Raw genomic sequence first — 23,510 nt, 5'->3', positions numbered from 1 at the left:
AGATTAGCCATAGCTTTAAGCTTCCTAAGGAGCTTGATTCTGTTGACAATGACTCTTTAGGGTATGTATGAAGAAGAGCACCAATAGCAAAGATCCCAAGTAGGCTCAAACATAAAGCATGCACTCAGCTGATCAGCCTAGACAAGGGACAAGCAATTCTGGATCTACAAAGAATGTAAGCCTCTAAGGGACTCTGCTGTTACACTAAGAGACAGCAGCACCCCTTGCAGTCCTTCTGTCCAGACCATTAGGCAATACACCTAAGTGTGAACAGAGAGAATATGTATGTTCTCTACATATATAACAGCTACATAACTTGGTCAAAAATATGAGTTAGTTTAAAATTTGAATGGAATCTGGCCCAAGAGGAACAAAATTGAGATGAAAATCAGAGAGTTACCTAATCATTCATACAGAACACTTCTAGTTAAACATAAGGATACACAATGGTTGTTAGTACAATCTTAACAGCTGCTATCTGTAAATACCGATCATACTATAGCATTTGGTTTACTCTTACACCTTGAATACTGTACTGACACCAATGAGAACTGCTTTCATTTAGAATGGTATCTACTGTTTTAACATAGGGAAGGTTGCACTGCACCACACTTTAGCTAGTATAATTTGCCTTAAAATCTATCTGGGTAATATTTCTTTCTATACAAACTTGTACTAAAAGACAATGCAGATCTTTGAAAGTTCAGTTTCTTATGCTCCAACACTCTTAATTACAGAGCTGCAAGGGGCTTACTAGCATATGCTCTGTAATACCCTATGCAGTTAGAAAAATTCAAATGATAGTTAAACAGTTCTGTTAATAGTTTCTCTCTTATTAACACCAGATAAATCTATGATTTATTTAAAAGGTAAAAAAAGGGAAAGAAAACAAAGGAAGAAAATGTTTATGGTTAAAGATTTTCACTACTGATTCATGCTGACCTAATTTTGGCTCCATACAGGCTAAACTCTAAACTAATTCAGTGGTAGAACAGTAAATTCAAAATTATGCCTGCTTCTGGAAAACCTACTTTAGGAGTCTCATCTTAACAGCAATGCAAACCTATTCATAATTTCTTTCAGCATTATTACCCACAAAATGGAAAACAATACAAAGTGCTGTAAGCAACTATAAAGGAAGTCAATAGGAAATAGATGAATTGTTTGGTTTAAACATTTTTAGCCTTTTTGAGGTCAGTCATTACCTGAGTACAATTAATTTTTTTTTTTAATATTTTCAAGTTGTTTGAATAATAAATGTAAAAAAATCAGGGTCTAGCAAAGCTGACTGCTGCAGAATGATGCTTGGTACCCAGCTGACTACCTTTATGCCTTTGGTTTGGCCTACAGCTGTTTGCTCCCGTCAAGGATGTTACCATGAGCCTCTGAAGTACTCACCTATCTTTAGGAATCAGAATTGTTCATTGTGAGATATCAAATAACAATGAGATTTTTTTAAAGGACTCCGGTATAATTTTTACCTAATTTCTCTGGGGGTTTTTGTTTGGTTTTTTTTAATCTTCAATGAATGTGTGGCAGTTACAGCACTGCTAGTACTGCCAGACTTAGAAAATTAGGACATTTTGGCCAATTTTCCAGGAACTTTTTTTGACTAATCCAAGTGGAAGTGAGTTACAAAAAAGGATTTAAAAAAGAGTATGAGTACATTTCCTATCCTTTATAATCATATCAGTGAATGGACTTTGCCTAGCTCATATTATTTCTGAGCTTTTATTCAACTAATTCAAACCCTAAACCTCCATAGTGATTTTGCCTACACAACTCTGCCTCCATCCTGCATGTCCATGGCTTGTTCCTAGAACTCCTGTGGTCCTCCTACCCCTCCTAAGTATTTGAAGAAAGCCCAGGTAGAGAGAGACACTGAGTCATTTCTCCTGAGTATCCACCCTGAAAAGAAAGCACAGCAAGCCTAAGTAGCAGAGGTTTCTTGCTCTCTCTCCCATCTTTCCTATCCGTAAGTATGTAAATGGCTTCTCCCCCCTTCCACGTGCTCTTTTCAACCAAGCATTTAGTGAAAGTCAAGGTTTCTAATGTTTAATCACAACTGAACATTTAATGAGGCATTCTTTGAGAAAGCTTTTATAGAAATACCCATTTTGTCTCACTTTGAGACAATCATTTAAGAAACACTAAAAACAAGCATCGTAACTTCCCTACATATTTAACATTCTTTAATAACTTGCCCATAAAAGGTGCATAGCCTTGACAGTCACTCCATTTTAATTATTATCTAACTAAAATTGCTTGACAACTAAGCTACTTTTCCCTAAGCTTAAAAGGATTGTTTCTTCACATCTTAGTATTATGTAAAGTTTTTGAACATCCCATTACATGGTTTGATGACGGTGCAGATGCAGGTCCTTCTCAAGGTAACAAAGACTGTTCTGAAGTTGGTTTTTTTGTGTTTCTTGGTTTTATGTGAGAGTTTGCCTCACTGTCAGTCGTTCATCTTCCACGTCCTACTGCTCAGGTCTCACTCAACAAATGAGTATTTCACCATCTTCCATGCTTATATGTTTTGTGTGTACTTGAATTGGATACATTTATTGTGAATTTCATGGAATATATGCCCATCCACTGGTACATTTTGTAATTAACAACGTTATCTATGCTTTGTTGTGACTGCATGACTGTTTGGTGAAAATGGTTTGATCCTGGCAAGATCTGAGATTAGACTTGTGAGCAACTGTTTGCAAAAACAGGGTTTGGTTTTGGGGGTATCTATATCCACTTTTTTCCTCTTATTTTTGCCCCTTAGAGTAATGCAGGCATATAGTCATGAGTATATAGGGGTTTAGTATGGGGTTTTTTTGGTTGGTTGATTGGGGTTTTTTTGGGGGGGTGGGTTGTTAAGTTCAAGCATTGAACCGAAGAGTTATTACTGGATTTTGTGAAAACATTTCTCTATGCTAAGACATTATGCTATAAAATTGATTAGTGAAGTCAGGGTTTTTTTTAATACAGGCCTGGGATACAGACATGGAAAATAGCTAGGATAAAATAAACCAGATGTGCAGGGGTATTACAGTACACAAGCTTATCTGAAGTCACTGTCCACATATGCATGTTGACCCACCATTAATGATAAGCAGCTGAGTGCTTGAAGAAAGTAGCGTAAGTTATGTTGTTTTATCCATGGGGAAAAGGCTAACCACGACAAATACTATGCACAAGCTGACATACTCTGTCTACGCACACACTCCCTCTAAGTAAATTGTTTATAACCTCAGCAAGTTAGCTAAATGTGACATGACTGAAATTCCATTACTGCAACAATTGCAGAAATGCATTGCAAGCCCATTGTCTAGAATACAGTCTGGAATAACACACCAATACTAGCATTATTGAACTCTGTCTTTGATGATCACTGTGATAATATCAACCCAGTGCATGAATGTATGACTATTAAAGCAGGTTGTGTAGACTATGGGGAAAAGAACTTTTTATTTCTCCAAAATATGTCAGTAATTTTACTCGCCACTGACAGTTGGCCTGACATTTCCTGTCACTATCATGCCTCCTTATCTGTCCTCTAATATTATCAGTTATGCTTGTCCAGCTCACCAAATCTGTGACTTTCCAAGACAAGCTTCCATTTTCAGATGGTCCTACTATATTCTTGAGGAGGGATTTTTTTCTTTTGCTCCATTTGTTTGTTTTTTTTGTTGGGGTTTTTTTGGGGGGAGGGAGGTTGTTGGGGTTTTTTTAAAGCAAATATGACTCGACTGCTTTAATACACATTTTTCTTGGATATTTAGCTTGTTTCAGTGACTCCAGTATTATTGGGAAGCAGATGGAACTTCTCTCCTGGTATCTTGCCATCCTGACAGAATGATGGATGTGAACACTTGAAAAATCTTTATCTTATTCTACATTGCTCTTAGATGTTTTCTAGCTCCTGCTTTGAAACTGACACACAGCTTGGCTTATGCTTTGTGTGGTTCTTCCGTGCTTTCTGCTTTCATCAGGTTGAACATTGCACATACTCATTCAGCTATTACATCTCACTTTGTTTCTTACTTTTTCCCCTGTACTTATACATCGTATAGAGTACATACACTTATGTACATATCAGACCTCTGAGACTGCTGTAGAAAAAATGCCGGTTTTGGCTTGAACATACTAAACAAACTTTTCACATACACACATACTACTGTAAAACATTCCTTTTCAACTTAGCGCATCATTTTCCTTCCAATGGGTAAATTGCCTTCTGATTGCTGCCTATGATAAAACAAACTAGATTTGTAGATGAGAAGAGAGCAGTGGATGTCATGCTCAACTTCAGTGAGGTTTTGAACACTGTCTACCCCAAGACATCCAAGTTGGGATGTTATGGTCTTGATTGGTGGAAAGTAGGTTAAAAAAACCCGACTGGCTGGATGACCTGGCTCACGGGCTAGAAGAGAAGGATTCACGGAGGTCTAATAGCAGCCTGCAAGTACCTATGAGGAGGTTATCAAGATGACAAAGCCAGGCTCTTCACAGTGGCACATAATGGGAGGATGGGAGACAAAGAACATAAGTTGAAACAAGAGAGATTCAGACTGGATATAAGGAAAAACATCTTCATTGTAAGGACAGTCAAGCACCAGAACAGGTTGCCCAGAGAGGTAGTGCCATCTCCATCCTTGGAGGTTTTTAAGACCCAACCGGATAAAGCCCTGAGCAATGTGACCTGCTCTCATAGCTGACCCTGCTTAGAACAGGAGATTGGACTAATGACTTCCTGCGATCCCTTCCAACCTGAATTATGGTCCTAAAGCAGTAAGAGCCCCATGTCAAGCACACTTTTGAGTTTTACTCCCCTGGCCTTTGTAAGTATAAATTGAGATTGTTTGTTGTCAAATACAATTTCTGCCATACAGTTACAAAATTCATACAGGAGGTTCTATTCATATTGCATTAGAGACTGTGCTTATTATTTGACATGAATCTATGAGGCAATGTGCAATATGTTGTAGGTTACCATTAGTTTTCAAAGTGCCTTGGAGAAACAGTAAAAATGAAAAGAGGGTGTAATTCAATTAAGTGTAAGTTTCTGCATGTAGGCAGGAAGAATCACCTGTGAAAAACCAAAATGAGATATGAAGTAGTGGTTCTTCAGAATAGTATCTGAAATTAACAATGAATCACAAGTCAAATATGAATAAAGAAATTCATGCTAATATTAAGAAGGCTAATTTTTCTTAATAAAGGTACCCTCAGCAAGGCATGAATTAATTTCTCTTTTCCACTCAGAGCTGATAAGACACCGACTGCAGCATTGTGTCTAATTGGGAGCACTATGGTTCCAGAGAGATATGAACCAAAGGGATTAACTGGATTGAATTCTCATGTTTTATTTGAACACAGATAAAAGTGACACATATGATCAGATGTCTAGAAACCATTTTCTGTGAAGTTGAAGAAACTGGAGCTAGAAAGGCTATAGAGCACAAGACTACAGGATGATCTGATAGACCTTCTAGTAGGTAATAAGTAGTTTAACAGAGGAATGGAATAATTTGTTTTCCTTCTCCACTCTGTACAGGACAAAATGACCCGGGCCCAGACTACACCAATACTGTTCAGGTCAGATACGACAAAGAAATTTCAGAGTAAGGACAACAAAGTAATACAGTAGGTCATCACAGGCAAATTTCCTGTATTTCTAGAGACAAACTGGATAAACATCTGTCAGAATTAGGCAAGTGCCACTGACGCTACCTTAGGGAGAGGAATGGATAGATGACTCAATGATTTTCTATGGCTCTATGAATAACACCATCTATGATATCAAACCTTTTGGTTTCTCTTAATGTAACATTGTAGGCGGCACTAGTATTTTTTTGCTATAGGCTTGACTCCAGTTATGTTCTTGGGTATCAGCAGCTATGGACTGGTGTGCAACATGGTGGTAGACTGTTGCTTTCCCAATTCAGTACTTGCCAAAGCTTGTATTAGGCACCAAGTACGGAAAACAATTTTGCTTTTATGAAATTAGGTTTACTTTAGTTGTAGCCAAGTTTGAGTACTTTGTCTATTTACATAGACAAACGTTTTGCCTGGCTTTTCAAGGGTTATTATGAGTTAATATGAATGCTACCTAATATATGAATGACACAATTTTAGCAAGTCTAAAATCCAATTTCTGATTTTCTCCATTTGCTTTGTCTTTTTCACACCAATGAAATTGAGAAGCAGGCATTTCGTATATTTCCATGTATGACAAACTTAGCAGATCTTACTCCTTCAAAAATGCGATTTTACAATTTTAGAAGCTTTTCTCAATGCAATATATTGTATTGTCCATTCCTGGTATAATTTTCTTGTGCTCACACTTCTATTATGTGAAGAATCATAAGTTTTGTGTTATTAAATTCATGAATTTAAAGTTTTTAACTGAAAACTAAGTCTTCTGGTTGTCCATGGAGCCTGGTGTATAGAGCCGGCTATTTTCCTGCAGTATTCTACAAGCAATTTACATTGTCCTTAACAGTATTATGATCTTGCCACTGTATAATTTCAGTTCAACTTTTTTTCTTGAACGCAATTCTGTTTTCTTCCCTTGAAAAATGCTAAAGAATTCTTTGAAGCCTAGCACGTTCACAGATGTCCCAGTATCTACTTGGCATTCGATTTCCTGTTTCTGTGCTGTGTCTTTACATGTGGTGGCACCCTACATTTTAGAAACCATTTGAGCTGCACTGTATTAATATACAGGTGTAAAATCTCATCCCTCCTCCCTCTCACTTCTTGCTTGCTTCCTTAGTATAACACATTTATTTTCTTTCTTCATCTGTGAGCTTTAGCATCGATATTCCCTTTTGACAAAGTCACTGAATATGTCCCCCTGTGCTGGGCATTTTCTGTTATCATGGTATTTTTCTCCTGTAACCAAAGATTTTCCTTTGCACTTTCTCTCCTATTTATGAACTTAATTTTGCACTGGTTTTGGTGCATATACTTTGCATTTATGTACTTTTATATACTAATTTCTGTTATTTCTGTTGCATCTAGTTGTTCTCTGCACTTGCTTTGAACAACAGAGGCTAAAATCCAAACTATACAAGAAAAAAAAAAACCCTCAACAACAATTTCTTATTACTTAAATATCTTAACCTTGGGGAGACCTGATTAATTGTTTTTTCAGCATTTAGGACTACACAGTACAGGAAGCCAAGCGATGTTTTTAAGGAATAGATGGTCTCTGCGTGCTGCTGATAGGCACTGTATCAAAATTACACAACTGCAATTACTATGTAAAAATTTCATCGACCACTTAAAGTTGGGGCAGAACCTTATTAATGCTGAAGCACAGTGATCAAATAAACTAAGCACACATCCTTGATTTCCTTGGATTTGCAATGTTGTATGTGGTACTTCCTTGAAACTTTTCTGTAGCATTTTGAAATACTGGATTGCAGAATTAGACATCCTGTAAAAGTGGATTTTGATTTTTATAAAAATAAATATACAAATTCATGTAACGTATGTGGAACAAGTTCATTTCAGAACAGCCAGTGCTAGCTATTGGAGGGCGTGTTCCCAAATTAAGTAGACTTCATTTGTGTCCAAGTTAAAAATCTTATTTATGAACTATTCATTCTGTGAAATTTGGACCTCATCATGGTCCCCCTTCTGCTTGTGTTTGAAAGCATATCCAAAGCAAAAGGCTGAAAAGTCAGACTGGACATACCTAATTTCCCTCATATATGCAGAGTGGATAGCAGATATAATGAGATACCGTAGAGAAGCACAAGCTGGAGATGCAGTTCCTAGAACATGAACAGCTTCTTAAACCCCTTTTCCTCATAATTCATTCTAACTGTACATATCCCCATAAGACAGAACGAAGAAATACTTTTTATATACTTTTAAAATATTATTTTATTATTTAAAATTTCCCTGAAGAAATAAAGAATGCTACTTTCTTTTAAACAGTTCTGATTATGTGAATACTAACGGAAAAGGTTACTTAAGAGTTCTTATTAAGTGATTAGTTTTCCTTTATATTTTTATAGGAGCTTCATAATGACAGTCTAAATTTAGTGCTATGGCTGCTCATAAACCATTAGGAACAACACAAATATCTTCTTTATAGATGGGAAGGTAGAAGGTCCTGAAAAATAATTCTGGTTTGAATGCGTGGAAGTAAATTTATGTAAATTGCTGTCAGTCATCTATGTATTCATTTCACTAGCAAAATAACATTGTAAATGATCTGTAGCCAACAATTCTTCACTTGAAGACATGCAATGCAAATATTTATACAAAACAGAAAAAGAAAATCACTTAAGGATAAGCATAAGTCTTACCACGCCAATAGAAAAGTAGTTATTGATGATGTTGTAAGGCACTGGGTCTCCTTTCTCATCTTTATCATTGGGTATTACTTCAAATTTCCACCTGTCTAGCAAAATCTCTGAGCTGTTCTCAATGTCTTTTAAGATCTTCATCAAATTCTCACCTTCATAACCTAGCAAAACATGAAAACAATTCATCAAACATAATAAAGTTTCATTCCATTTTCTTTCTTTTTCTAGATGACTGGAAAAATGAAAACTATGCATATAAGACCTGAAAAGCAGGATTGTGTTTTAAGTACTGACAATTTTCCAGCACCTGTTGTTAAAAGGAGTACAAATACAAAGCTGATTTCTGCACTCAGCTAAATTAATGTAAACATAGATTAATTCTACAGATTTCACTGGGCATCAGATTTATACTGGAGAAAATAATTTGATCTTCAAACTTGCCAATCCCTTGAATTTTCCAAATGATTATAGCAGTTATCCAAAAAGCTAAGGTGGTATTTTGCAAAATGTTCTTGCTGTGAAATTAATCTTAATATTTAAATTCCTTTGATTTAAAAATTTATTGAAAAAAGACATACAGTAGATTTGTCTGATTAAAGTCTGACAAGAGACTGAAAGGTTAAAAGCTGTCTACTATTTTTTGTTGATTGTTTCAATGTAGTTTAGCATAACGAATCCAAAATTTGAAATCCATAACTGATGACTTATCAGCAGAACTAATATTTTTCCATCTTTCAACAACTTCTTTTATGAGCCTCATCCTGCTCTGTAGAGAGATCTTAGTCGGTAAGAAGCACTCATGTCTTTAGGTAATTAATCAGTAGTAGTAGTTCACTACACTGAATACTAAACTCAGTAGGAAACTTGTGTATACTCAGGAGTGTGTAAACAACATACAGTACGCATGTGTGCAACGCATAAAAAGCGTGGGGATTTTACTAAGTGACATTACCAGCTCTGAATACTATTCAGACCAAATGACTTTGTAATAGATAACTAAGATCTGTGGATTCATTCCCTCTTCAAATCAGAAATAAATTTTCATATTCAAGCAATATGTAATGTAATTCCTGGGTCATTAAGAGTTTTCGCAAGCAAAGCCATTCAAAGCCTCCCTGCTCAAAACCCATTGTTGATGTTATTTCTTTATGGTTGTATAGTATGTTTTTGTTACTGCCAACCACCGCATAACAGCAGCATGCACAATTCCATTTGTCTGCATCCTTGAAATCACTCACCAGCAATTTATTTTCTGGAAGCCCTGTCTCCTCTCCCGTCTACGGAAGTTCCAGATAACCTGTGTTATGGCATTGTCTACCACAAAGCAACTGGGCAAAGAATGATGAAAGCCAGAATATTTTCATACTGTCTTTTTCTACTTTAGTCGAGATGGAATCACTGAAAACAGAAGGCAAATAAATAGAAGTGAATGGAAGGACAGGTCCTGACTAATGTAATCAAACCAGAGAGCTTTGGCTGGAACTCAGGAAAAAAAGGAGAGTTTATGACCTTTGGAAGAAGGGACAGGCAACTCAGGAGGACTACAAGGATGTCATGAGGTTATGCAGGGAGAAAATTAGAAGGGCCAAAGCCCAACTAGAATGTAATCTGGCTACTGCCTTAAAAGACAATAAAAAAATGTTTCTATAAATACATTAGCAACAAAAGGAGGGCTAAGGAGAATCTCCATCCTTTATTGAATGTGGGGGGGGAAACATAGTGACAAAGGAGGAGAAAAAAGGCTGAGGTACTTAATGCCTTCTCTGCCTCAGTCTTTAACAGTAAGACCAGTTGTCCACAGGGTACCCAGCCCCCGGAGCTGGAAGACAGGGACGGGGAGAAGAATGAAGCCCCCATAATCCAAGGGGAAATGGTTAGCAACCTGCTACACCACTTAGGCAGGCACAAGTCTATGGGGCCGGATGGGATCCGCCCAAGGGTACTGAGGGAGCTGGCAGAAGTGCTCACCAAGCCACTTTCCATCATTTATAGCAGTCCTGGCTAACCGGGGAGGTCCCAGTTGACTGGAGGTTTACCAATGTGACGTCCATCTACAAGAAGGGCTGGAAGGAGGATCCGGGGAACTACAGGCCTGTCAGCCTGACCTCGGTGCCGGGGAAGGTTATGGAGCAGATCATCTTGAGTGCCATCACGCGGCACATACAGGACAACCAGGTGGATCAAGCCCAGTCAGCATGGGTTTATGAAAGGCAGGTCCTGCTTGACTAACCTGATCTCCTTCTATGACAAGGTGACCTGCCTAGTGGATGAGGGAAAGGCTGTGGATGTTGTCTACCTAGACTTCAGTAAAGCCTTTGACATTTCATTCTCCTGGAGAAACTGGCTGCTCACGGCTTGGATGGGCATACTCTTCACTGGGTGAAAAACTGGCTGGATAGCCAGGCCCAAAGAGCTGTGGTGAATGGAGTTAAATCCAGTTGGCGGCCAGTCACAAGTGGTGTTCCCCAGGGCTCAGTATTGCGGCCAGTTCTGTTTAATATCTTTATTGATGATCTGGATGAGGGGATTGAGTGCACCCTCAAATAAGTTTGCAGATGACACCAAGTTGGGTGGGAGTGTTGATCTGCTTGAAGGTAGGAAGGCTCTATGGAGGGATCTGGACAGGCTGGATCGATGGGCCAGGGCCAATTGTATGAGGTTCAACAAGGCCAAGTGCCGGGTCCTGCACTTGGGTCACAACAACCCCATGCAACGCTACAGGCTTGGGGAAGAGTGGCTGGAAAGCTACCTGGCGGAAAAAGGACCTGGGGGTGTTGGTCAACAGCCGGCTGAACATGAGGCAGCAGTGTGCCCAGGTGGCCAAGAAGGCCAATAGCGTCCTGGCTTACATCAGAAATAGCGTGGCCAGCAGGAGTAGGGAAGTGATTGTCCCCCTGTACTCGGCACTGGTGAGGCCGCACCTCGAATACTGTGTTCAGCTTTGGGCCCCTCTCTACAAGACAGACATTGAGGTGCTGGAGCGTGTCCAAAGGAGAGCAACGAAGCTGGTGAAGGGTCTAGAGAACAAGTCTTATGAGGAGCGGCTGAGGGAACTGGGGTTGTTTAGCCTGGAGAAAAGGAGGCTGAGGGGAGACCTCATCGCTCTCTACAACTACCTGAAAGGAGGTTGTAGCGAGGTGGGTGTCGGTCTCTTCTCCCAAGTAACAAGCAATAGGACAAGAGGAAATGGCCTCAAATTGCACCAAGGGAGGTTTAGATTGGATATTAGGAAAAATGTCTTCCCTGAAAGGGTTATCAAGCACTGGACCAGGCTGCCCAGGGAGGTGGTTGAGTCACCATCCCTGGAGGTATTTAAAAGATGCGTAGATGTGGTGCTTAGGGACATGGTTTAATGATGGACTTGGCAGTGCTAGGTTAATGGTTGGACTTGATGATCTTAAAGGTCTTTTCCAACCTAAACGATTCTATGATTCTAAATGGTTTCATAGCTGATCCTGCTTAGAACAGGAGATTGGACTAGCGACTTCCTGCGACCCCTTCCAAGCTGAATTATTATATGACTCAACTCTATAAACTGTTCAGAAAGTGAAGCAAGGCTGATTCGATTGGGTTTTGGGTTGGTTTTTCTTCTTTTCTTTCCTAATACTATGTGAATAAACAATCATCAGTCACGACAGAGAAAATAAAGGAGGTCCTCAAATGATTTGACAGAACTTTATGGTTAACAAAGAAGTTCTATAGCACGGAAACTACTGAGAATTTGCTAGGGACTATCTCGTAACAAGGCAGATATTTGGAAAGGAAACTTGCTACGGTGAGACAGAAGAAGGAAGAGATATCTACAAAGGCTGAGAAGTTCCAAATAAACAGCCAAGTTCCAAATACACACCATCTTGACTGAAACAACCAACGGAGACCTGAACCAGAACTGGCTGTGAGCCCATAAACTGACATGCTTTCACCAGAGACTGAGTCTTGCTTAAGACTTCCTTCTTTGTGTCTCCTTCGAGTCATCCTGTAATGCAAATCCTGAATGGAAATAAGTTACTGGAGGAGCTGAGAGTAAGGCTCCATACATCCAGGAAAGGATGCAAAGGGTATTAAAGGTTTGACTATTCTCCTTTCAGCATTCTTTGCCTTCTCATTTCCTGGTAAATAGCACCACAGCACTTATTGTCTGGAATCCTCTGTAGGAGAAGAGGAGTGGATCAAAGGAACTAGTCTGAGGCTGAGACACATTTTTCATTTAATATTTATGAATATTAAAAAAGATGAAACCACTCCAAACCCATTATTAGCTGTTTTCAGTAACCCTTTCAGAACAGCCCCAATTAAAATCCATTTAAGAATACTCCCTTTATAAGGTATTGATCAAAGAAATAAATGCAATACAGATGGTAAAAAGCCAACCAAATAGCTATATACTACTCTCATTGCACCTTGGAGCCTTTTTGGTGTCAGCAGAAGCTACAAACAAGGTATGAAGAGCAATTACAACCTTTAATATCTATAAAATTGTTCATATAACATTTACAGACAGCTAATTCCAAAACGAGGAAAGGTGGTAACGGTTCTTTACATACATCATAAAAAAGAAATCCAAATGTTGAGAGTAGACATTGATGCAAAAGTTATTTTTTTCCTTTTAATTACATAATGCATTTTATTTTAATTTGTGTTTACCTCCTCCCCATCTCAGACACCTTGCTAAATCATTGCCAGTCCCAAGAGGCAGGATAGCAACTGGAGGATGCTTAATCAAGTTTGCTTTCTCTGTGAATAAAGAAGGAAAAACATAACTAAGGAACAAAAAAATCTAATTGTATGGTACTGATACAGTAACTGTGTTAAGTTTTGTTTCAGTGAAAGACAGTGATACATGTTTTGTATATGAGATTATGCTGCCTGCTCAGCAACAAGCATTTCACCAAGCCACTCCATTATGCAGCCCCTTCCCCAGTCAATATTCAATCCTTAATCTTAATTTACTCGATTGTTATCACAAGGACTTTTGTAACCCGTAGATGTGATAAACATTCATAAACAATGACACTCAAGATCTTTCTAAGACTGAACATGTTGTGCTCTCTGTTGCTCTCAGCTCTGCCATTCCCAGCTACGAATGCAAAAGAGTAGTAGTTAAGGGCATGAATAATGAGATGAATCTTGTACTTTTTCATGTGGGTGACCAAATTTTTGTTTAACTGTGTATTCACTTGGATTCGTGTCTACACATGAGCACCATTAGCAAGAGCTCCCTGGAACCAGCACCAGGGGTTTGCCCATCAGGAATTAAACCTGCTATTCAAAATGAGCATTGATCTATCTGATCAAGTCTTTAAATCAACATTTTGTATTTAATAAGTAATATTTTGAAATGTATGAACTTACAGTGTTTTTTGACTCTTTACCAGTAGTTTTCTAGCATTTCAAGCCAAAGGATCTCTGTTCAAAACCCAATGAGAAAACCCTTGTCAAGAAATACAGCCTTTCTGAAAGCTGGAAGCGGGGCAGATATCCCCTAGGTATAATATTTCAAATATATAATTTGTCAAATTGTCCATTTAATTGGAATGAGTAGCATGTCTAGTTTAAAAGTTATATTTGAATAGTTAAACAATCAACTATTTCGTTCATAGAATTATGCACAATTATCAGCAATTCTCAGCAGGAGTCTATATATCCAATGGATGTGGCAGGGACATCTTGTTATTTATCAATTTCTCTCTTCAATTCTTTAGGAAGACTTAGCATTTACAATACCAGTGTACTGCAAATCTTTAAGAGAATTTGACATTTAATAGAATAATTTTTTAAAAGTTTAAAAGTCTTAAACCAAGGAGAAAAACGTTTGGTTGTGGGTTTTTTTCTTTTTTTATGTGGTTGGTTTCTTGGGTTTTTTTTCCTTCCTGATTCACTCTCAGCTAAGATTCTTTGTACATCAGGAGATCAGGGAAAAAAGATCCAACTAGAAAGTGTCTGTTTCTCAAAGCAGGTGATTTCTTAAAGTTTATATGCACTACTTGTGCCAAAGGGCTTTGTTCGCTAAAAGACAGCATTCAAAAATCTATTTCCTGCACCTATGAAACAAATGGAACCTGGATCCTCCAAATTATTTCTTAGTTCTGTACCACAAAATTTGCTGCAGAAGATAGTATTTTATTAAGACAAAATGCAGTCTGTTATTCAAATAATCCCACTGAAAGAGAAAGTAACTGCATGACATTTTAGACCTCATGGAAAAAAGTGATGACAATTAACAGCTGCAAAACTTCACCCCTTCCAAGTTTAGGCAATACACTTGTTATTTATGTACATCGATTTATGATTTTGAAAGCTATTTGAGAGTTACAATCAATAACTTGTATTTGCACAAAATTTCTTGGGGTTTTTTTTTTTTTTCAAACCAAGACTAGACATATGCCTTTGCTGTCATCCATTCCTCCATGACATCATTTTTACTTTTCACTGAAATTTAAAAGGTTTTCTGGTCCACACCTCCCACAAAGCACACACTTTTAAACACTCTTCATCTAAACTTTCAGTTGATTCTTTTGGCCTCTCTTCGTCTCCTTCCTAATTTCCATCGTCACACTATCCCATTTTTTTTCCTCTGCAGCCCCTCTAATGCCAGATAAATGATCATGTGGTGTGGGAGATATTCTCCCTAATAATCCTTGAGAAGTTTAACTCTGTAGCATCTTAACTTCTGGGCTTTCCTAATGATTTGCACAGAGGACTTTACAGCCAACTGACTGAAAGAACTCCCAAAACTGAAATGACGTACATACCTTGCTGCACAGGTATCTACATAGCTGTCAGAACAGTCCTTTTCAAAGGACTGTTATGCCATTATCTCCATTATGGGATAATGGAGCATAAACAAAAATTTGGTAACTGAAAAAGCAAATGAGCTAAGGTAAATGATTGTAAAAGAAACAATTTAGATTTGGTTCAGTTTGGGGAATAGACTTTGAACTAAAATTAAAACAGATTGATTCAAATTTCTTGCTTTCTGGAAATCCAGAAGACTACAAACACTGGACTTGTCTAGGGATTTTAAATATCCTTTGCAATTTGATTATCTTTAAAAATAATCATGTCCCAAACTAATAAATTACAAAAATTTCAATGAACAAGATCTTGTTTGAAATAGCTGTATCCATACTTTGGTACATAGGGAAGAGTAGTAAAATGAAAGACATGAGTCAAGCAAAATGATGTAAATGCTATTGATTACCTATGCAATCCAAAATCCAGCCTACTGTTCCATCTCCACCACATGCTAGTACTCTGAACTCAGGCACATCTCGGAAAAAGTTTAACCTAAAAACAGTAAATGAAGACATCTATTTAATTATCATAAATGCACCGTGCATTATGCAAACATTTTATGGCTTAAGACATTCCATTTAATAGTAAATGGCAAGTGAACACTTGAAATAATAATCACCTCTGCCCATGCATTCATTTTTTAGACAAATACAATCCAACATTGTATTATCTGAAAAATTTAATATGAAATTGTTAATTCAAGGGTAATTATGGTATATTAATACTAGAAATAGCTTGGACCTGATGTTTAATCCAAATCTTTGTCTCAGTTCAGATCTTGTTTGAAACTATTGTCAGAAAACATTCTCTGTTTACCTAGTTATAAATGGATATGTTGTCTCTCAAGACAGAAAAGTCTAAGGTGGCTAAATGCATTAGCCACAACATTTCCTTGTGAGGTGCTGGCTATAAAAGCATATGAAAACAGCATATTTCTGATAGTACACTAATACATAATAAGCTGAGCATTTTGTGGTTGATAAAAACAACTTAGCACCACGGTTTAATATAAAATGAGTAAGCATCAGATTGAATGGACCCATTCCGTCATCCTACAAACCGTATTTTAAAAGTGAAATATCTTTGGTCATGTTTGCCTGGCCATTTCTGCTTCCATATCCATTGAGTGCTGGACAGCATCACCACCTCATTATCCACTTCATTCAATACCAATGTTCCATAATGCTGAAAAGTGAGGCTATATTAAAACAATTCTAAATTGCAGTATTTTAAATTTAAAAGCATCTTTTCAGGGTAGCTTTTGACACATACTGAAATTAGTCCTTACACATAAATTGTGACTAGACAAAAAACCTTCCAGTAATTTTGCTGAATTACTATATGTATATATGTGTATGTATGTACATTCACATATATTCTATTAATTAGCGTCACAGTCATCTTAATGCATATCCTATATGCTAGTGACCAGGTTTGATTTCCAGTTTGCAATCTCCTAATAAATGCACAATTAGTACATTGTACCCAAATTCTTAAATACAAATAAATATACACAATAACTTGCAAGTGTTTAATTCAAGCTATTTTCCATACAAAACTTTAATGCTGCACAGAGAATGGTGTTCCTGTCCCTAGAAAGTTTTAAAAAAGCTTTTAGGCCTCTTGATAAAATCAAGAACACATGAAAAACTACTGAGTAAAAGAAAGAGCATGGGAGAAGGAAATGGAAAGCACAGCGGTCAAAAAATGTTATTTAAGATGTAGAAGACGACAGGACAACTTCTTGTTCTATTAGTTTTAGACCAGAATTTCAAGGGTAGCAAAGCTACATAGAATTACGCCCATCACATTGTTGTCCCACTGCCTCTAATTTTCTCTGCTCCGAAGAGCTCTTAGTCAATTTCAGGTGTCAAGTACAATGTCTGAAGGATGCTTACTCATTCTGTATTAAACCTTGCTTTGCCCTTCTCGCCTCTTACGTTCTACTTCACACATCTGCAGGACAAGTGCTATAGGATCTCTTCTGATCCAAAACATCATGTGCCAAATCTGACTAGGTACACTTAGGGAACACATCTTCTAATAAGCCTATGTGCTGAAAGACCCTGTGCTGGAAGTCACCTCCTACCACTGTAAGAGTGGGCACTGGGATATGCCCTGGCCCACAGGTGTGCATCTCTGTCACTTCACGAGACCTGGCAAAGAGACAGATGCCTCCCATCACCACCATTCCCACTTTGACCCGATGCGTTGGGTCTGTAGAAAGTTAGCAGATGTAATTATATTGCTTCCAGTACTGAGGGTATTTCAGATTAATTTAAAATCAAATTATAGCCTAGAGGTGACGGCAGGGTACTAACCTAAAAATATTTAAGCATTTCTACCACATGTAACAGATGTCAAAAAGAAAGTCTCAAAAAAACAAATAAGCAAACAAACAAACAAAAAAACCACCACCAAAAGTACAGGGTTGATGCTAGCATTCATCTAGATAGGCAGAACATAGACCTAAACCTCCATCTCCCTTTTTATAAACAAGCACCCTCAGCATATGGCTATCAAACATTCTTTTTGTTTTGACTGTATATTTGATCTTCATCAAAAAAGTATAACTTCCCAAGAAAGTGGGGGATTGGAGAATTTGACAAAACCATATTGTCAAAAAAATTCTCAATAAGCTTCATTCATATTTCCCCTGGAGCATTTTATATTCATACACAGTGAATTTTTCAAACGATTTCATAGTACAGCGTTACATGTACATGACTTTCTCTTTGTATAAATTTAAATATAAAAAGATACATGCATTATATAAATATATAATACATAAAATACATAAAATTAAAGTATAATATACCTTACATTGTATATTTGCATATATAAATATAGTGTATATAAATATACTATAACAAATATAAATATTTATAAAATCAAATTAATTTATAAAATTAAATAGTTATATAATCACATATGTAAATAAATCTCATTCATTGAATTAGAACGTGCAGCCTACATGAAGAGTTGGGAAGGGAACATGGTTTTCTGTTTGTAAGGTTTCATTCAAATTCAGTAAGTGTTATAACTGTAAAGAAAGAATTTGACAGATTTCTTAATAGAACTTAAGGTAAAGAGTAAGTATTGCCTATCAAGATAGCTTTAGTCAATTAGTGTTTTAATAGCACCTGTTACCTCTTATCCACAGAACATTTTTATATGGTTTGAAAAAAAAATATTGTTGGAGAAGAACTTAGTAAAAGGGGTATGAAGTGGAAATAAAAAAAATGGAAGTCGTCGAAAAGGCTTTGTGCACTGTCAGACTAAGGGAGAGGACCAGAATAGAAAATTTAGTCCTATTTTCTTGAACCAATTTATAAAATTGTATGAGAATTCTAGGTATATATAATAAACATCAAATAACATAAAACTATAAAACATTACTTACAATGGGTCTCTTCCCCAAAAGTCCTATCTATACTTTTTTAAAAATTATTATTTTTTAACAATTTAGACAATTACTCTTTACATAGCACAATATGACAAGTATGACATTAAGTACAAAGGACAAATGTCCGTTATATCAATAAGCTTTACAGAAATTATGTTAATAACCTTGACAGAAATTAAATAGGATATGAGAAACAGATAAATCAGAAACTTCAAAATATCTATTTTATTGGTATCAAATTAATTTGTACTGCAATTCACACAGAATCATTTAATACAACACATTATTTTGATAATTTTTTTTTCAATGAAGAAAAATATTGCCACTAAAAAAATTCCCCTTTTATTTATGGATATGAGAATAGGTAGATATGCTTTTATACAGATTTGATTTTTATAGACACTATAGTAAAAAGCTTTCCTACATCACTTAGCATAAGTCAGCGGAGCTGGAATGGTGCATAAGAACATTAGGCTGGTACAGACTGTAACCCAAGTTACACCTGTTCTTCAATCACTGGCAAGAAGGCAACAAGAAAGATCAGCAGAACTTCCGCTAACATCTCCTACCACAGGACAAACAAAACTCCTGATATATTTGGGAACAAAAGATGAAAAGCCACAACTATAATAATCTACAGGAAGACCAAAAAAAAAAAGTATGGTTGCATACTAAGGCCTTAAAACAGCAGGATATTTTTGCTAGGTGAATTGTTAGATGATTCTGGAAAATGAATCATTTTTCTTTCTACTGAGAAAGGTCAATACAACCAATCCCTAGATGTGGATTACAAGAGATTATTATATTTAATTGTATTTCTATCATCAAAGTGGACAAGATCATCTAATTCTTGCCTGATCAAATTCTTCTATCATTAAACTGCAGCTTCCCTTTTTTTACAATATCTCCCAACTTTTCACATTCTACAAATTTCTTAAGCATAAACATAGTTCTTAGTCCATGGTCAATAATTAACATAGTAAATGGACTCAGTCATAAGACTGAACTGAAAAGTCTATCAATAGACATCTTCATCTCGATAGCTCCCTTGTAAATTGACCTGTTTTAGTCTTCCCTAATCCAGTTTCCTATCTGCTGGAAGAAAAACAAATAAATTTAAACCACTGAAGGTGTTTGATACCAGCCTATTTTTATTTTGTTCTGCCAGACACAAGGATCACATACATAGACAATTATTGAGTTTCTGCTGATAAATTAGTAATTTCCACCTGAAAGATGGCAACTGTTTCAACTACCTATACTACTCTAATTAAGTTTTTCATAATCATCTCATCAAATCCATACGAATGCAGAGAAACTATTTATGAATAAAACACCAGTGCTAGAGGACTTAACTATTTGCTGTTGAATCATGCATTTAATTTTGCATTTATGCACAGATAACCCCACACAAACACCCACCCACCCACCCACCCCTTATTCTTTTAAAATTGTTTTAGGAAATCCTGTCCCACTCACAGTAAAACTATTTTAAAACGTAAGTTGCAATGCTTTCCATTTAGGTACCTGCACATGACTTTCTCATACCCAGAAGCAGTACATTATGCAGAGATTTCAGGTGCTCAGCCACACAAGGCGGCGTAACAACAGCACTGTGTGAAATCGTTCAGCCAGTCGTCTTCGCTCACAGTGGAAGCAAAAATTAAAACTGTCAATAGCCCAAGCAAAGAATAATCCACTGATACTGGTATCTCAGGATAGGTATCAGCTAAATGTAAGGTAAATTGCAAATTATCAGTGGATATAAAAATACTATTTAACTTGGTAAATTTCACCACTGCAGAGAAGATAAAAGTGTAAAAAAAGGGAACGGAACTTAGTATCTGCCTGCATTAGAGAAGTTTTCTCTTAAGTACTCTAAATGGCGTTAGAGCTACTTCAGCTCTTGTGGCTTAAACCCATGTTTTTACTGAGCTGCTTTTAAAGTTACCCCTGAGTAATTAGGATTCGGTTTTTGGGAAAGGAGAATAATTCAGAAACAGATAATCAGTAAAATTTGTAAATACTTTCGTCTCATAGCTTCTCAGCCAATATTACTATACACAGTACATGAACCTTGCCAATTACAATACCTGCATCTAATTGTAATCAGCTGCAAGATAGAGGACTTCAGAAGCTCTGCATTATTAATACAGTTTCTCTGTAAATCAAAGTTATTTGTTATGACTTCTGTTTCAAAACTTCTATATTCGCAGTAATAAAGTAGGCTGGCCTTAAAGGTATTGAGACAATAATATTGAAACAATAAATATGTAAAATCTTTAAATTCAACAAATATTTATTTTTCATAGAGTGTGGCATAAATCAAATACAGTAATATTATCAAAATTTTCTTGAATGGCATCTGTAACTTACCAGTTTGATAATTACAAGTGAACCAGTATGACATCTGCATATTGGAACAGAACTTACACTGTCTGTGAATGGAAGTGAAGGAAAGATAAATGTTCACCCTAAATGTCACCAGCTCAAAGCAAACTAGAGCCTGCTAAACCTTCATTAACAGATTTATGTTGGCAGAGGACCAATCTGATAGATATCTCACACTTCCAGGTGAATCCTGTAACTTCGAAACTTTGTCCACTTGTGAATTCACAATACTGGGTTTAATCTAGCTATTTCACTAATTTAGATGTTCAGCTCGCCACTGATTCTTCTTAAACTAACTGTCCAGAGGAAAGTATCAAGTTGGAAGACAAAGCAATTGCATTGTTGCAGTGTTTACTCCTTTAGTGTAAAGGCCATATTGTTGTCATTTTACTAAACAAAGCAAATACAATCCCTGGCAAATTGTTATTTACTTGAGTTTATGAATGAAAACTAAACACACTTTCTCCTCTTCTAGACTGCCAAGCTGAGCTGGCCGCAAAATTGGACAACGTATGCACTTCAACCTCATTACAAATCTCAGTTACAGTTTTCTGTATACTGTAATGACACTATTCATGATACAGTAATTCCAGTAAATCACTCTAATAAAAACAGTTTCAATAAATCCAGTTTATCATTGCATGGGGCAATATATTCCTCTCCTGGAATGGCATTTTATTGTGCAAATGTTAAATGGTAGATGCATATATTGCAGCTGAAAATATTTTTTTCAGTTCATACTTTCTAAAGATAAAGCTGGCTGCCAATTTCAAACCATAGGCTTGCTAAAAACCATGATGGCACATTTAGAAAAACAAGATTCCAGTCCTTCAGTGTGTGATCACATGGCATATTGAGGGACTCCATAAATATAGGGGACATTTTACTGTCAGATACCTAACACTGAAAACATTGGCCCATATGATATACTTCACCTCAAAAATACCATTAATATCATAGAAACATAGAATGGTTTGGGTTGGAAGGTACCTTTAAAAAATCATCTAGTCCAACCCCCCTGCCATGGGGAGGGACATTTTTCACTAGATCAGGTTACTCAAAGCCCTGTCCAACCAAAACTTAGGTTTTCCTTAACTATTGCTTAAGATGTATACCAACCTATTTCTACAGAATAGCATTATAGTCAGTAGATGGCCCCAAATCATTCTGATACAGATATTGAACAATAATGATAGTGTCAAACCTATGATCCCTGCAAGAATGAAATTTGGTTTATCTGCAATAATACCCACAAGATGGATAGCAGCCTTGCAGATCTGGGAGAGAGATATGCCAGTCAGAAGAAGAAATACAGAACCATTTGTGGGAAAAGTGAATCAATATATGCTGGGTAGTGCGGGGAGGAAAGATGCTGGATGTCTTACGTTCAGAAGTAACTTAACTGTGATAGTCAAAAGCTTATTTGGGGGTGACCAAGAAAAGAGAAACAGTTCAAGAATGCGAGGAGAGAAGAGCAAACTAATTAGCAGGCTGAAGGATGTGGCAGAGGCTTTTAAAATAGATTTCAAAAGCTGTAAGGGTGTGGCAAACTCACTACTGAACAATTACAGTGGTTAAGAGAGAGGTGAATGAATCTGGCTCGCAACTTTGGAAGTCTAGGCTGAGACAGGAGTAGAAATTGGCAATATTTACAATATTTAAAGATTGTGCTATGTATGCAGCAAACACCACAGATTCATATAAGTAAAAATATTGTTAAACAGCTGTTTAAAAATATATCTGTAAACCCAAGGTTTAAGTTTCACATGTGAAGACTTATTGACTTCTAAGTACTACTGTTTTATGGTGCACAACTAACTTTAGTCATTAGAGTTCAACCAACCCACTATGGCTTGCTTTGCCATTCTTTGGCAAAAATGTAATTCTTCCAAAGAAATACAGACCAGGTTCAAGGTTTTGTTCAGGAGAAAATACCTATGCAGTTATTATCTTCTAAAAATATTCTTGGTGTATATGTCTTCCCAGAATACTCTGTCTATTCCAAATGTCCAACAGCAAAAAATGCTTTAGCAATCAATTCCAATAATCAGGGAAAACAGTGTAATTTTCAAAAGAGGCCTATTACTTTGTGATGTTATAAAGGCCCAGGTGCTGTAGATTCCCAACCAAATTACAGAGTAAGTTGTAGGGATTCAGTCTGGCTGTCCTGGGCATCTTTTAAGTGGACAGAATTTAAGATTTAAAAAGGTCTGCTACGGTAAACTTGCAGATAGAATTAAAAAAATATATGCTCTCCAAATTAAATGCTTAAGGGAGTTACAAAGAAATACAACTTTTGTGGATGTAATTTCTGTTATAGAGTATAAAAATAACATAAATTAGACACTTTAAATAATAGACTTAAGGGAACAGGAGCCTTTTCAGAGGGACAAAGCCTTTGTGAAACGGTGACCTCTCTACAGAGTCATGCGGGTCTGTGGCTCGACTGCTATTCATCCAGCTATTATTTACCTCTCTGTGAGGTGAACAATAACTGAATTTCAAATTCTTCAAGATCATTAAATCCACAATAACAGTTGTTGTCAGAAGTAGAAGACTCCTACAGAGATGTAACAACCAAACAGGGAAACTCTTTT

General features: G+C 36.7%; 1 protein-coding gene across 7 annotated transcripts in view; it reads right to left on the bottom strand.

Moving 5' to 3' along the window:
• The window catches only part of DGKB (diacylglycerol kinase beta), a 379,491-nt gene that overhangs the window by 195,852 nt on the left and 160,129 nt on the right, over positions 1 to 23,510 (bottom strand). For all 7 annotated transcript variants that reach the window (XM_076331405.1, XM_076331402.1, XM_076331403.1 and 4 more), the window contains 3 exons: positions 15,523 to 15,608; positions 12,966 to 13,055; positions 8,322 to 8,482 (listed from right to left, as the gene is read on the bottom strand). In XM_076331405.1, coding sequence (XP_076187520.1) covers positions 8,322 to 8,482; positions 12,966 to 13,055; positions 15,523 to 15,608 — 337 coding nt within the window. The remainder of the gene's footprint in view (positions 1 to 8,321; positions 8,483 to 12,965; positions 13,056 to 15,522; positions 15,609 to 23,510) is intronic.

The sequence above is a fragment of the Aptenodytes patagonicus genome, chromosome 2 (assembly GCF_965638725.1).
Source record: "Aptenodytes patagonicus chromosome 2, bAptPat1.pri.cur, whole genome shotgun sequence".
NCBI lineage: Eukaryota > Metazoa > Chordata > Aves > Sphenisciformes > Spheniscidae > Aptenodytes > Aptenodytes patagonicus.
This window is presented reverse-complemented; position numbering and strand designations above follow the sequence as displayed.